General features: G+C 45.3%; 2 protein-coding genes across 2 annotated transcripts in view; both read left to right on the top strand.

The window, feature by feature from the left end:
- Positions 1-1051: 1051 nt before the first annotated feature.
- On the top strand, positions 1052-5059 carry LOC119406080 (uncharacterized). The gene has a single exon (XM_037672938.2). It carries the CDS (start codon positions 1270-1272, stop codon positions 2641-2643), a length of 1374 nt encoding a protein of 457 aa, XP_037528866.1. The 5' UTR covers positions 1052-1269; the 3' UTR covers positions 2644-5059.
- Positions 5060-11426: 6367 nt separating this feature from the next.
- Positions 11427-16429, top strand: part of LOC119406079 (uncharacterized) — a 111650-nt gene continuing 106647 nt past the window's right edge. The window contains 2 exon segments of the mRNA XM_037672937.1: positions 11427-11635; positions 12755-12793. Coding sequence (XP_037528865.1) covers positions 11587-11635; positions 12755-12793 — 88 coding nt within the window. The 5' untranslated portion in view covers positions 11427-11586.

The following is a 16429-nucleotide window of genomic DNA, read 5'->3' as shown; positions in this document are numbered from 1 at the left end:
CTGTGAATAAACAATGAAAATTCACAGCGTACATGTATAATTAAAGTGAGCTGCAAGTCGTCATAACTCTCATCGAACCTTTAGTATAAACGCGCCCGATCTCACGTCGGTAATGATGTACTGGGCAGAATTCACGGAAGATTCACGGTTTACCGATGAACCTCCGCAGCTTCGCCCACTCATCATTATTCACTCCGTGGATATGCTGTGATTTTTTTCTCTCTTCTATATATTTCTTTCTATGCCTTCTTTGTCTCTGTTTTCTACTTCTTTCTCTCTATCACTCCCTCTTTCTGTATTTCTCTTTCTTCCCTTTCTTTGTATGCTATGCTTTACTCTCACCCCTCCTCCTTTCCCTCCGGTTAGTGGTTACGACGCTCGCCTTCTGACCGTGGGTACGCGGGCTCCAATCCCGCCTCGCCAAGAATTTCTCTCTTTCCTCCTTCATCTTTTTCTCTCTTCTATATATTTCTTTCTATGCCTTCTTTGTCTGTTTTCTACTTCTTTCTCTCTATCACTCCCTCTTTCTGTATTTCTCTTTCTTTCTATGCTTAGCTTTACTCTCTCCCCTCCTCCTTTCCCTCCGGCTAGTGGTTACGATGCTCGACTTCGGATCGCGGGTACGATCCCAGCGCGTCAATAATTTTTTTTTTCGCCAAGAATTTCTTTTCTTCTGTCTCTCTCTTCGTTCTCTTGCCCATCAGAGTTGTTTCATCCCGCGCCGGAAAAAATCTGGGAGCGAAGCGAAGCAGAAGATGAAGACGAAAAGAACGCGTGCCGGTTCGTGATGATGATAATTTCTGTGCAGTGTACTATAGAAAAAACGCTTCTAGTACATTCTAGCTGGTGTTTACTACAACTGTACTTAACTCCACAGTTAAAAACGGTGAAAATTTGCAGTACACTGTACTGTCGCCTTTAAAAAAAAAGCTGCATTTTATTTTGTGGTCTGGTCTACCAAATAAAGCTGAAATTTATCCTGTGGTCTGGACCACAGAATAGGCAAATGGGCACTGCGGTTTATTAGTTTCGCCAGTTTCGCGAGTGTTTTTGTTTCACCCAACGCGTACTTGAGTTAGTTGTCTGATACGCAAGGCTGACCGCTAAATGTGCAGATATTTGTCTGTTGGATTGCGTGAACGTGTCGGAGCGCATGGCGCCTCACGGTGGGAACAAACGACGCCGGCCCGGACCTGCTGAGACAGCCCGTAGAAGTTGAGCCCTTTCTCGAGACAAGCATCCCGCTGTTCCTGTCGAAGTAGCGGCAAAATGAAGAAGTACACGCAGCTGGCCCTCATTGTCATATGCATTCTCTCCGTCCTGGCGTTGCTCATTTGTGAGCGCCGATACGCCAACATGAAAGTGATCCTCGAGGTGATGGACGTGTTCGAGACGAAGGAGGCGGCCGTCAAGTGCGACCGGCAGATCGAGCTGCTGCGACGCTCCCAGCTCGACTCCGGCGGCGCCCTGACGTCCGTCGTGTTCCCCGTATGGCGAGAGGTCTTCGCCTCGCAGAGTTGGTCGCTCTTCGTCTACTCGGCGTATTGGGACGTCGCCGCGGACGGCGCGAACGTGTCGCGAATCGTCGCCGTCGTCGAACGAGACCTCCCGGCCGACCTCGGCTGCCTACTGTGGTTCGACGGCGTGCACCACGTCCGGTCGGACAGCTTCGCGGTCACCACACTGAGCGCAACTGCTGACAGCAAGGGCGACTCGACGTCGGCGGTCCTCCTGGAGTGTGCCGTCCGCGACGTCTCGATCGAGCCCGTCGCGGTCTCCTTCTCGTGGACGACCGCCTCCGGCCGCGTGGACACGTCGCAGCTGGTGCCCTTGGAGTCGACGTCCCCGGCGAACGAGACGCGAAACTTCAGCGTCTGCGTGCCTCCGCTCGTCTCGTCGTCGACTCCGCTGACGCTGGTTGAGTTCGTCGTCTACCATCGCCACATCGGGGTCGACGACTTCGTCTTCTACGACGCCGACTCGCTGCCCGACGTCAAGAGGCTACTGGCAGCGGTGCCCGGACGCACCTTGGCCAGCGTCAAGCTCCTCCCGTGGAACTTGCCCCGACGCTTCTCGAACGTGTCCGAGTCGGCGCGCATCGCCGACTGCCTGTTGCGAAGCAAGAAGCGAGCCCGCAACGCCTTGTTCCTGCAGACCAACCAGTTCCTTTCGCTGGCCGCAGCCAAAGACCTCAACCAGCTGGCACGCGAGCTTAACTTCTTGAGCTCGCGTAGCAACGAGACGAAGGCTCCGCTGGTGCTCTTTCATACGCACTACTTCTGCGACGAGTTCTCGGACGACATCGTGGCGAGCTCGCTCCAAATACGTTTCGTGACGCAGCGTAAGGTCAAGTATCATCGACTCTCGGAGAAGCACAAGGTGTACCTCGTCGCCACTGGGTTCGCCAAAGATGCAGTGGCCACTCTGAGAAGCCCGAACCATCCAATCGAGGACAATGTCCTGGTGCCCGAGCGGTCGGCTGTGGTCAACGTGTACGGCAAGTGCAGTCCACTCTTCCGGGTCAGGAACACGCGGGAGCACTACGTTCCAGACATGCACATGACGAACTTCCGAAGCCTACTGTTCTCGTCGAAACTGTATCGCTACTTTGAAAAGCAGCCTTACGCAAGCTTATTGCTCTAAATGTGACACTTAAGTACACGGGGTCGCTACGAGATGACCAACGAGCACTTTGCTGCTGTCGGCTGCCCGGCGCGGCAGGTTGCTGAAAGCCAAAGATACACGTTCTGCCTTCCTGAACCAGTCATCCTACCCGTTGCGGTGATCTGCACGCCACCAGGATGGAAGATGCCCCAGGATGTGTTGTGTCCTAGCTTGTGGGCATAGTCACTGCCATTTCCTGCATTACGAGCACCGTACAGTAACTGTCAACATGACAGCTCTGTGACATTTTACAATTTGCCCAACCGTGCAGGCGCGTCTTCCAGCTCGAGGCATTTTAGTTTGCATTCCTGACCCACCGTGACCAAAAGGCCCGATTGTTTCATTGGACAAGTGGAAACATGTCGGCCATTCCGCAGGCTTCCTTGATTACCTTGGCAAGCACGCAAGGTTTGTTGTGACGTCTTGGTTCATTACTCGAGTGAACTACAAGACTTGTTGCCCTGCCTGTGGTCTCAACTGTAACATGTTCTGCAGCAGTTCACTACATTCCTGCGAAAAACCTCCGGAAGAATGTATCTGTGTGAGTTACCGTCATGGTCATAGATCTTCATCTCGCATTTCATATAAGTATTGTATAACATTTATATGCACAGTTTTGCAGCATCCTCAGCAGTGCTTAAAGGGACACTAAAGGCAAATATTAAGTTGAAGTGGATTGTTAGAGTCGACTTCAACTCCAGGAAACCTCACAGAAAAATATTAAAATCCAGAAACCACACAGTGTTTGTTTAATGCTCAAATTGAAGTACACAGCCTTGCTTGCTCCTACCATCAAATGTGGTGCTCTCAATGCTCAAAAAGCCCCTTAAAGCCTTCGAGATTGGTGGCTGTTATTCAGAGCAAATCTTTGCTGAGATGCAATTTTTGAACACCTAGCTTAATTTCCAAATGGTAGTTTCTCCAGGAATCAACAAGAAGTGCATAGCTAGCGTTTTGTGCAGTCTTGCAATGTGATGCAATCTACCTCTTTCACAATGCCAGGGTGTATGCGCTCTTCTCCTAGCAGAAAAATCGCCCCTTCATCTCGGAGGCTTTTGTTCTGGCAATACCAGTAGTTGCAGCCCCTACCAAAACGTCAGGGGCAGCTCAGGAAAATGAAAATGGTGGATTACCTTCATATTACAAGTGATGGCGTGCTGGTAATAGGATTATGCCAAGCACGGGCTACGTCATTGGGCTAGTACTAAAATGTCCGGCTGGTGTTCCATTTATGTCCTTTATTTACTTTAATGTTGAAATTACTAAAGCACTGTTGTCATTAATATTGACTTTTGAGAGTGTAGCTTAAACCGATGTTTGCTCGATTGATGCGGCTTTAAAACACAAAGACGTAAAACAGAGTGCACGGGACGAGCACTGCATCAATTGTGTTTCAGTGCTGCATCAATCATGCAAGTATTGCAGCTAGCCCAATTTTCCATTCTAAGCCGATGTCTGCCTTTAGTGTCCCTTTAATCAGCTTTTGTCACTGTAATGCCAGCTCTAAGGCAGTGCATGTTTGCCATTGCATTGTGCATATGCTCCAGTGTGGTGCATCTTGTCACCAAATGGCATTCAAGAAGGCATGTTGTGTACCTAACATGAAATACATGCACGTAGCAGCATGGCATATTTATTATTCTTTATGCTAGCTTTTTCCATGGAGGCTGCTCTTTTATGCAGTTGTCTTCACACCTTAGTTTTATTTTGTATTAATTAAAGAGTAGGCATCATGGTGCAAAAGGTCGGCAGCATTATGGCCTGTTGGCGAAACTGCATCTCCTTAAGGCACCAGCACTATTGATTAATGCGTCACATTTTCAAGAATTATTTTACAGGGCTCTCAAACGCTGATGTTTGTAGAAAACTTAAGGTGGTTGGATGTAGCTTTGTACATCTGCTTGTCGCAGTTCATCATAATGCTTTTTAAATGCGAAGCATTTCATAGTGAACCGAAGGCACTTTGACCATTTCTGTCTATCTATCTAGCTGCCTACGTCTTGGTGCTCTCATGGTCATCTCCTTAATGTGTACATACCAAAATTGGCATAGGAAGATGTGAGTGTATGACAAACCAAACTCGCCACAGCATGAAGGAGCCCGTGTCCCAGAAAATGTGGTGCCGGTATCGGTGGCATTGTCGATGGGTGAAATATCCTGACGGAAGCAAGGAGTAAAAATCACTGCTCAAGCCAAAATCGAACCCAGGCATTCTGCATGGCAGTCAGATATTCTACCACAGAGCCACACCAGTGATCCAAACTGCCTCTGAAAAAGACCCAATGCAAGTGTCATGTCAGGGCAACGCCAGTTGTGGTTGTAGTATTGGCTATCTGTTTTTATATCAATGTAATAAATTCATTCTAAAAAGACAGGGCGTGCAAATACGGACGCAAGAAAGAAGTCAGGACACCACAAATGCCGGCGTTTGTGGTGTCCTGACTTCTTTCTTGTGTCCGTGTTTGCACACCCTGTCTTTTTAGAATGAATACTTACCAACTAGCTCAGCTCTCTGTTATTCTAATGTAATAAACATTCTATATGCACACCTATAACTCCGCAAGCCATAGTCAAGCAATGTGCAAGTACGCTTATGACAGCTACTTCTGACACACACATCATCACACCTTAGCGTGCACTTTGTTGCAATAAAACCGACATCTCTGCTCTAACGTGCGTGCTGAAATTACGTCAGACCATGAGCTATCCTTTACACGCCAGTGTACTCTGCATGTCTGGTAAATCCACCATATCCACATGACTCAGTTCACACGAAGACGTCGATATATCTTGTAACACTTCGCTCAAAGCAAGAGATCTGGCATAGGCTGCCACTCGCTGACTGCTGCGTATGAAATCGATTCCCACAATGCGTGAGTGTAGTCTGCCGGACTTTTCTTCTACGGTGATGTTCAACCGCTAGCTTCGTGTACATTCAGGAGTTAATTATTTGCTACGAGCATTGTGAGAAATGGAGAAGTTATTTTGCCATTAGTGTAAATAGTGACACATCTTGTCAAGTGTGGTAGTGCCTCTGCCAATGTGATTATTTTTGATGTACAGCACACTACTGTTCAAGCAAACAAAAATCGAGTGCTCGGGGGGATCTAATTAATGTGGAGTTGAATGTTGTTTTAATTTAAATTTTTTTGCCATGACTGCTGGTCACAACTGGTAAAAACAAGTTACATACGCCGAGGTGTAGAAATGCCTGAAGGACATACTGTTGTACTAACTCTGTAATGGGGATGGAGAAGAAACACGATTGCAGTTCTAACTTCAAACAGTGGTGGTATAATTTCAATTTCACCTGGTGTATATGCAGCAGAATGAACAACCTTGTTTGTGCATGACCCACCTTGGTCTTTATGTTGCTTGCGTATTCAGAATTCAGGTCACATTTGATTTCTCACTCGGTTGAAGTAGCTTCGCGTTTGTGTTAATATTGTTGCATGCCTATGTTGTGTCGGTGAGTGTTGCCTGGCTGGACTGTAAAAGGTCTTTCAGCTAACTCGTGGCAAGGGATAAAAAAAAAAAACTAACATAGATGATACACGTTTCAAATTGGTAGAGTATTGTTTTGGGCCACATAGGTCATGTCATGATATTTTTTCTAATCTGCCGAGCTCAATAATTAACAGAGATTGCTTAATGAACTTTTTAAATAGTAGGAACTCTAGTTACGTAATGCAAAAGTTGGAGCACTTTTTGAATTTTTTCATCTATGCTGAAACAACTGCCCTGTTCTGTTTTTTTTTTTTTTCAGCCCTTCTTTAAAGTGCGCAAAATTTAAAAACTACCATGCGGCACCCGCCTAACACGTGGCACTTTTAGTGCCCTCAAATGTAAGTTGAATGAACTGTCGAAGTCATGCACGGAGGTTGATTGAACGGGTAACTGTGGCATGGATGTCGAGCAACGGTAGAGGCATACCATTTTAAGAAAACAGATTGTTCAATGAAATACGGGCAGCTATGGACAAATGCCATATAGCACGGAAGGCAGTGTTTCATGCAACGTAGGCATTTTTTCTTTTCTTTTGGACCAATGAAAAAACACGATGGAGGCTGCGATGGCGACAGTGTAATGAAGGACGGAGATAAAACATTCTTCCTTGACCAAATAGCCACGTTGTTTGAACAGTGCTGTGACGTTTCATGTATTTGTTTGTCTCAAATGCTTCTGCACCCCCCTTGGCTTCACTGTCTGTTGGTTTCATTAGTTGTGTGTAATACAGAAAAACGAGCCCCTCAGACTATTCCCTTTCTTTCGTACTGTGCTGTTGAGGCATACTCCTACGCTCGGCCATTGATCCCGAAATGTATACGAGTGTATGATCACCACGCTTGAATCTGTTGCCAACTATTAGTTCAAGAATTTTTCCTCTTGAACTCTGTCTTTGGCTTCTATCATCATGGATTGCTGCTGTCTATTCTACGGCCTTTGTTAGCACCTGGCAACCCTGCATGTCACAGCCGTACAACTACTGTGCACTTCATGAGCACAGCTATTGACTTGGCTTCTCACGCAGCTTGCTTTCAAGATGGTACTCATTTTGCGTTTTCCTTTATACGTATGTTGGTATACATCGTATACACTGTTCGGTGCATTTTCAGCATGCGATTCCTGTCAAACGTTTGAAGGCTAACTACAATATTTTGCTTTGGATGAGTTGTACATGTATTCGAGCCCACTTAAAACAAATGGTGGTCATGCTGATGGCTGTTGTTATAACCGAAGTTTGTAGTAAGTGTACTTACTTAATTAGTGTCAAAAATAAAAATGTATTTAAGGACGGCATGATTTCTTTAAAAAATCTTCCTCGAAGCATAATATAACATGGTGTTTTCTAGTTTCTTCAAGGCAGCCACATACAAGGCCCCTTCTGCCAACAAACCGTTTCGGGGACTCGAGGAGTGCCACCACGGGCTAGCACCACGCATACCTGATCCAGAATCACCAGCCGACAGTGTTGAGCAAAATAGAAGTGAAAAAAATGGCTGCGGTTTAGCTCGGCTAGGCCCGCTTACGCAAGCGAAAGCTTTAATACGAAACGCCAGTCCCCTAAACCACCAACAGATGCTCGCGCTCGCGTGCTCCTCTGCTATAGCAGATGCGTGCACTCCTTGCGTTTCAACCTCGGACGCTGAGGAAAGGCATTAGGAGAGGTATACACAGACGAGCCGACGAACGCATTTGCAGTACGCTCGTGCACAACTGCAATGCCACTACTAAATTGTGCGCGGCTTATCACGGGGCATCTCTTCTTGCTTCAAGGCTATGCAGAGGTACATGGCAAAACTCGCTCGACTAGGTCAGTAAAGCTTTCGCTTTAAAACTTGGAGGAGGCTTGAGCTTCGCCTTGAAGAGTACAATGTGATAGCGTAATCTGGCCCCATGTGCATCGCCTTCTCAATTGCTAGCCTAGCTTCAGTTCTTGGTGGACGCCTCAACCGTGCTGCAAGGAAACAAACATCTGTGTGCATAACATTGGCCGTTTCATATTATCCTAGAATGCCTATTGCAAGCACAGTTGCGAAGTGTCCACTACGCCATAATTCTTCCTTTTGTAAATCAGCGAAGAGCCCACTACGTGTCCGCAAGGCAGCGCGCGAACCTACGCAGCTGCTCACTTTGTCAATGCTTTCACTGATGTTGATGATTAAATATGTCTGAGCGATTTGTAATGGGTGAGCCTTCAAAACACTCACTCGTTGCGCAATTCACATGTCTTGATGCCTGGTGCAGTTCTACACTTCTTCCATGCAATATTACATACATCAAAGACTCCTCCCACTACAAAACATTCATATAGTGTTTATTTTTTTAAGCTGTTTCAAGCACTGGCGTGGCTCTGTGTTGGAACACCTGCTTGCCACGCAGAAGGCCTGGATCGATTCTCACTTGAGCCGAAGATTTTTATTATTTATTTTATTCGCATCTTCCTCGATTGTTTGCTCACGGACGACGCTGATTTTCACTCACAACCAACAACACCGACACCAGAATTTCTGCGAAACGAGCTCTTTAACGCTATTGCGTTAAAATGATGAAGGCCATGACACATGGAGACATAACATTTGGGCTGCGCATCCCTTCCTTTTCCTTAGTTCTGTGCATGCCGCTTCTCTCTTTTCGTCATCATGAGCACACTGGAAACTAGGCTCATGATGACAAAAGGAGAAAGGAAGCGTGCTTTTTCTTGTTTGTACTTAATGAATTTGAAATGTTTTTGTGGCAGGATATTTGCGAGCCAACGGAGTTGTTCTACGATAACTTAGAAAGGTTTTATAGGGGGTCTTTAATATAAAAAAATTTTAGACAGTTGCTGGTGCCTAATATCATGGGTTCTACTTTATACCTGGTGAGTGGTGGTGGTGACCTTATTTCCTTATTTTTTTTATTGTCACAAATGTGTACATCTGCTAGTTTGTGACTTTTGCTCTAGTATTATAAACATATAATTTTACACAAGCCTTTCTCTATGTGTATCATTGTCTGAAACTTTTACAAGGCCCAAAATTTTTTTACTTGTGATGAGCTGAGCTCGTCATGGCTCGTCAGCAATGTTTCAAGAGGCTTTTGACGAGCCCAGCTCGTGAAATGGTGTTTTTCTATTTCAAACACAGATGGCAGCATGGGTTCTGTGATTGGCGCTTTTATTGAAGGAGAGTTTGCTGACTAAACGACGAAATGCGTGCCTTGCGTCTCCCACACATTATAAATGAACACAGCGCAGTGCCATGCTTTGAACGCTACCACAAGGATGGTAGCCTCATCTAGTTTGTATTGAACTGTCGAGGAATAGTACATTTTGTCCATGGGAAGTCAAATGGAACCCATACTTGCTGGAGTTGCCAAAATTTCTTTCGGAATACCCACCAAATGCCCCAGGTATGGGGTATTACCAAGCCCTCAGCCAGGGGGATTGTCTAGCCCCCCTCCCCACTCCCAAAATTTTGATGGAGGGGGGTGTTTTACTGAAAATAAATAACAAAAATATGTGTGCTTATCAAGGCCTTCAGCAAGTGCCCCCCCCTCCCGAAAAAAATTCCTGGCTACGGGCCTCGGTATTGCATGACGGTGGAAATTATGATGAATAAAGCATTTTTATAAGCCACGCACCATTTTGACAAGTTTTCTTCTGGTTTGAACATGTTACTGAAGCATTTCACGTCTTTAAAAAATTTGGCAATTCTGGAACAATTTTTTGTAATTTAATCGGCACTAAGGGGTTAAAGGCCATTCTGCAACCGATAGCAGTGCGAAGGGAGGCAGTAATATGCAGTACTGGTGGCACTGCATAGAACACTCCCATACAAAATTCAAATTTTGGATGCTGTTAAGAAATGGGTAAACAGGGGCATAGTGTAATGCATCACCAGGTAGCATGTTTCGCAGTGGTAATAGTGAGTGTTTGCGAGTTTCTACAATTGTGATTGCCTGTTCATTTGTCACGATTATATCTGGACAAGTGTCTGAATGGTGCTCGAGTGTAAGGGGCTGGTGCTTTTCTGTAGTGGCTGCAATTATGCCCTCAATATGCCAGAATGAGTGCAGTGTCCTGGAACAGAAGTGGTAATGCGTGAACTGACCTTCAAACTTTTAAACGAAGCTGTGCACCATTTCTGGGTTCTTGTCTCGAATATCGTAATCGCTGTGAACTGTGTGCTTTTTGCCAAACATCCATTTACCTGCTCAGTGTTTTTCAATGCAGCCACGCATTTGATTCATTCCTAGGAGATCCTTCGGCCAGGCACCCTTGTAGGGCTTCGTGGACAAATGATTTGCAAACTGTTTATAGTGTCTTGAAACTTTCCAAATGCACTCCAGCTCTGCAACTTGTAAGCAGACGGCCTTGCACATTGCTGAATAAATGTATTATTTGTATTGAAACACAGTGTGAGCATTTATGGCAGTTGAAATTGGCCAATGAAATATCTTGAAGGGAAAGGGCATTTTTTTTAGATTGGCGGTGCAGTCTTCAAGGTGCTATTTGACACAGTACAAATGGCATTCCGCTGCTGTAAGGTAGGTCAGGTGTTTGACATGCAGCAGGGGCAGTTACATTTTGAACAGTGCAGCACGTACATGACGTGCGAGTTGCGTTAAGATGCTGGACACAATCACTAAAATGCAATTTCTGCTATTTTGACCTCGATTTGAAGTTCTTGGCATTGGACAATGACCATTTTTTCGGTGTTCTACCGTGAAGGACATAATGCGCATAAAAATGCAGAACTGGGACGAGCCCATGGTTGAGAGTCATTGTTGTTGCCTTAATCCGCGCTTGAATTCTGTCAATGTTGTGAAACATTGCGACATAAAAGCTAGCGTGGCATTTTCTCCTCTTGGTGTGACTTGATGAACTTGCACCAATGTTTCTTTTCACTCTAGTCGTTTCTACAGGGCAAAGGAGAGTGCTAGTGCCAACTCCTGCTCGTCGGTATCGTGCACTCGAAGCACACGAGAACGCCTGCTGGCTATCTCGGCCCACGGTCCTTACCGCCACCGAAATATCGGCCGAGGAAAAGCGTGTTTTTGAAGGGGACCCACTATCTCTCCCTGCTCCTGCCTGTGCCCAAGTGCGTTATCACTCACAAGGCTCAGCGCTGCTGATTTGGGAATCTGATTGCCCTTTCTTGAGCTCCTCTCACTTTGTAGCAACACATCTTGTGGGTCATAGTTTGCTCAGGACTAGAGTTTGGAGTGTTGGGCATAACCCCCCCCCCCTCCCCCCTGGTGTTGGGCAACTGCCTAGTACGCTCTCCTGAGACGAGAAACGACAAGGAGCATTTGCTGTCGTCTCTTGGCGACACTGGGTGAAGGCCCTTTGCGTAGCCTGGGACATGCAAAGCAAGCACTTGAAATGAGCCTCTGATGTTGGTCCGAGTTATTTGAAGCCACACCTCCTCTGTAGGCATGAAGTCTTCCGCGTGCTTTGTCGCTCTGCTGCTGGTCTTTGCAGATGGTGAGTGGTGCCTGTGTCCACACCTCTTTCTGCGACCTTCACTCTCTCTGCACTCCTCAGCCACGTGTCCCCACCAAAAAATGAGGCAGTCAGAAATCTCGCATGGTTCCTTTATTAGCCTATTTCTCGGAAAGTAACTCTAATCTGCTGCTTCTGCAACTGTGTACACTGGCGTGGCAGCAAGGGTGATCGCGTAAATCTAATGAACTTCATGCGCTCATCTTATCCCATCTGGATGAGCTGCAAGTTTGGCTTAACCTTCACATACTAGGCTAAGAGTCTGACATTATATCTTGATATGTGGCCACGTTAGTTTGTGTCAGAAAGGTTACTTGCACTGCTGTTATCACACAAAGTGTTGCAACATCTCTCAGTGTTAATGGCTTTTTCCTTTTAATGCACACTTGGAGAGAAGTGAGACTGAACCATTGCAAAGTGTTAGTGAAACATTATTTTGAAACTGAGTGATGCGGCTTGAATTCTTTTTTTTTTCGACACTTGGCAAGGGATCTTGGAAGTCACCGTAAGTGTGCATTGACTAGCGGCTTCCCATCATACATCGCGCCTGTTGATGTGTTTGCCTTCTTGCATATTTGTTTTAAAAATATGTGTGATACCATATCTAGAGTAAAGAGGTCCTATAACTTTAAAACGTAATTATGAAGTAATGAGAGTTCGTTGCCTCCTAATTGCATTAATTTTCCTGCTGACGATTTACCTCCTCCCCAAAAAATTGTGTAGAGCTTGCAATGTTTAGTGCTAATTTTGGTTACAGCAAAACGCGGGTGAGGCAATGCTTTTCCACGCAAATTTTTCAGTACATGGTGCAATCCTACGATAATTTCATGTAATATCCCACATTTACGAAAAAAGAAAAGTTAAATCCAGTTAGCTTTTAAGAATCTTTGGCAATCACCAGCGCTTCCAAGTTTCCCAAGGTGTTTGTGGTAGCTGAAGCAAACTGAAGTAGCATATGCAGCCACCACTTTGATAGACTCGTTATGATAGACTTATATATGATAGACCACTTATGATATATGATAGATATCATATGAAAGATATATGATAGACCACTTATGATAGAATCATCTGTGCTCATTTTTTTAATGTGCTTTGCAGGCAGGCTTTTTACCGATGCCAATGAATGCAACCAAAATGGTAAGCTGTACCCTGCAGAGGTAACATGTCCTCTTCATGTTTCTATGAAATGCAATTGTTTCGTAACATTTTGTTAGTGTGCTTAATGGCATACCTGTATAAAAGTTATTGTCATTACATGCTTGGCAACAAAGCAGAGTGTAGTTTTATGAGACTTGTAACATCTTCCTTGAGTCTAAACGTGAACGTGATAGGGCAGCTTTGTTCACCGATTCATCATATACCGTAAAATTAAGGGGTATTAACATGATATTATTTGGTCTCTCGGTTTTTGTATTGGGTGCAAATTTGCCCCATGGGCCCTAGAAAAATTATTCGCCAGTTCATGGGCACCCATAAGCAATTGTTTCAACAATGTAATTTAGTAATCGGAAAGTAGAGGTGTCATTGTGATGCACACAAGCTCACTCGATTCATACAATATCTGAGGGAAGCTGCCACAAGCCGTCAATGTTGGCAGATACATGTACAGCAGCCTTAGACTGTTTCTTTTCCTGATCAGTGCCATCTTACATAGCCAATAAGTGATGTCAGCAGCTTTAATGCCACGTCATGGTGTCACAAAGTTAATGATGGCTGATCGGGCACATTGGCAATAAGCATAGCGTAGAATTTTAAAATTTGCAGCGAAAGCTGTTATGAGATCATTTCACCAGCAGTTTTTGGTGCCGTAGTTGTCCGCCGCCGCCGCTGCCGCCGCCGCCACCGCCGGTGTCCGTAACCAGTATCGCTCAAAATAAGAAAAAAAGCGAAATAAGAAAAAATTCCAGGATGGAACGAGGTTCGAACCTGGGCCCTCTGCGTGGGAGCCCAGTATTCAACCTCTGAGCCATGCCGGTGCTTGAAACTGCTTTGCATAAAGGTCCTATACAGGCTTCATGTCGGGAAGGAACCACATTAGCATATGCAATATGGCGTGGTAGAAGAGTAAAATAAGCACCAAGCGTCGCACAACACGAATTCTGTAACCAGGCGTCAAACAATGCGAATTGCGCAACGAGTAGGTTGTTGAATGCTTCTAACCCATTACAAAGAGCTCTGCCATAATTCTTCATCGTCATCAGGCACAGCATCAACAAAGTGCGCATAATGCCTTACATGCGTTTAGCAGGTACCACGGCTCTCTGTAGAATGACGAAAAATGGCACAGTGCCTGGTGCCCTACTTCTAAAAAATTACAATGATTTATAGCGTAGTGGGTTCCTCGCAAGTGCACTTGTATTGGTTGCCAAGGAAGCCCAGAAGCGCATGATCCATTTCCTCGGGGTCTTCGTAAAATTGCAATGATTTATAGCGTAGTGGGTTCTTCGCAAGTGCACTTGTATTGGTTGCCAAGGAAGCCCATAAGCGCATGATCCATTTCCTCGGGGTCTCAGTAAAGTTCTTCCCCCCCCCCCCTCCGTCTCTCTCCCACGTCAACGTATGTTATACAGCATGACGGGCGAGGGAAATAGCGACCGGGCGTCACCGAATGCAAATTACATAACTGGTGGGCCGTTTAAACCTTCCAACCCATTACACAGGGCTGAGCCATAATTCATCGTTGTCAGTCGTCGCGTCAACAAAGTGCACATAATGCCTTACAGACCTGTAGCTGGTGCCTCGCTTCTCCGCCGGATGACGAATAATGGCTTAGTAGGTGCTTCCCATCTTCACAAAAATTGTGATTTATGGCGTAGTGGGTACCGTTCTAGTGTACTTGTATTGTAGCCCCAAGAGAGCTTACAACGGGCACTAGAAACGCCGCTCTTTCAGCTTTCGCTGTGACTGTGCTGCGGTATCAGCGCAGGCCTGGCGTTTCTTTATTAAAGAGACTTTCATAATGTGCAAAATATTTACTTGAGTTGGGCAGTGAATAGTAGTGCACATGTATAATTTTATTATGTTGTCATAAGAGCACATGACCAACATTAGCCAGAAGTAGCCAATGGTAGCCAACGTTAGGTGGCTTCACAAAACTTTTCTTTTTTTTTTTTCAGATTAATGTCACAACATATATTTTGCCCTCATTATAGCTTCAACCTTGAGTCACGATAGATTTTTTTCCCCTTGTTTTAGCAAATAAAGTGTTTCTTGTTTAATGCTGGCCCAAAAGCTGCTTCTGAGTACCCTGTTTATGGTAGCTTATGCTTCCCAATCATCGTACTTGCATTGTTGCCCTTTTACAGCAAACGCTATTTAGCTTTATCCCATGCGTTTAGCCCACACTCTTGGTGTCTCGTGCTCATACCATCGACAGGGCTCAAAGGGAAAGAAGGCTGCATCGCTGCTGCAGTATGACGTAGAGCACTGTGAGAAAGCAGAGATGGTGAGGAGCACAACATGAATGCTAGAGGAACAAGCAGAGAGGTGTCGGCTACAGTACCTCAAATACGTACAGGCAGCAAAAGTGGGACCGTGCAAAGACAGAGAATGCGGCCAGAGTCTGAGGGAGAACATTGCGATCTGAAATCGCTCACGTCGAAGGAACAAGCAGAAAGAAGTTGACAGCAGAAATCTGAATGCAGTAATAGATACAGCTTTGCTGGTAATCTGTCCCCGTACCAATGTAGCACTCCCACGAGATTTTCATTTGTTGACGGCAGGGAATGTTTGACGGAGCTTCTACAATTCATAACATCGGGTCAGAGCATCACTCGGCAGAAAGCATCTCACGATGAAGGAAGGCATGAAGAAAGGTCAAAGAAATACACTGAAAATCTTGTTTCAAGAAAACTGAAACTGAGGGAGAGCCATACTTTGACTTTGAGTGTCAACAAGAATCAACATAGAAGATACTAAACGTGAGAACAGCATAAGAAGCAAGGACTAGTGAAGAACTGAGCACTGTGTGTGTTCTACTTTGCTAGTCTTTTTTTCTTGTGCTGATCTTACATTTAGTATGTCCTACCAACATGCCCAAACCTGCACCCTTCAGAGAAGGTGAATTAAGATGGGCCGTACAGCGACTGCCTCACCGTAAACGACATAGGCCAGGTAATGCCTCTGCACTTGGACTTCATGAAGTTCATCACTAAAACGTGTCGACAAATTTGGATAATAGCAGAATGGCCAATCGACTGCCAGAGATCTCTCTTTTTTATCCCACTGCATATTAAAAAAGGTGACACCAAAGAATGCTCAAACTCTTGGCTGAATATCTCATATTAGGAAACTACTCCTCAAAGTATAACAGAAAGGGCATTACGTGGAAAGAGAGATGGCGACAGAGAAAGTAGGTTCTAGAGAGGAAACTTGTAAATAATACCAAAAGGCCTTGTGCTTGTGTTTCATCGTTGATAGCAAGGCTTTTGACTCTGTTCACCACTCCCAAGCTCTGGGCTCCGAAAAGTGTGTGCTCCTGAACATCTTGTGAGCCCTCTAATAGACCTATACCGCACATGATGTGCATGTTAATTCAGGCAGATGTTGGTAACACGGATTGATATAAATTATGACTGAAGGAAAGTCGGGCAAAGCTGTATCCTTTCACCATACTTATTTAACTTAACGCTCCCTGAAAATGCGACCTTGAAAACTGGGATATACAAGTGAAAATTGGTGGAATAAAGGTCACCAACCAACGATATGCGCACGACACTGTATTTATAGCAGGAAGCACACGAGACTTGAAAAATGTTGTTCCAGAGGTAAAAG

The sequence above is a fragment of the Rhipicephalus sanguineus genome, chromosome 9 (genome assembly GCF_013339695.2).
Source record: "Rhipicephalus sanguineus isolate Rsan-2018 chromosome 9, BIME_Rsan_1.4, whole genome shotgun sequence".
Taxonomy (NCBI): Eukaryota; Metazoa; Arthropoda; class Arachnida; order Ixodida; family Ixodidae; genus Rhipicephalus; species Rhipicephalus sanguineus.
This window is presented reverse-complemented; position numbering and strand designations above follow the sequence as displayed.

Coding starts and splice junctions, on each gene's coding strand:
- LOC119406080 (XM_037672938.2), top strand. CDS start 1,270: ATGAAGAAGTACACGCAGCTGGCCCTCATTGTCATATGCATTCTCTCC.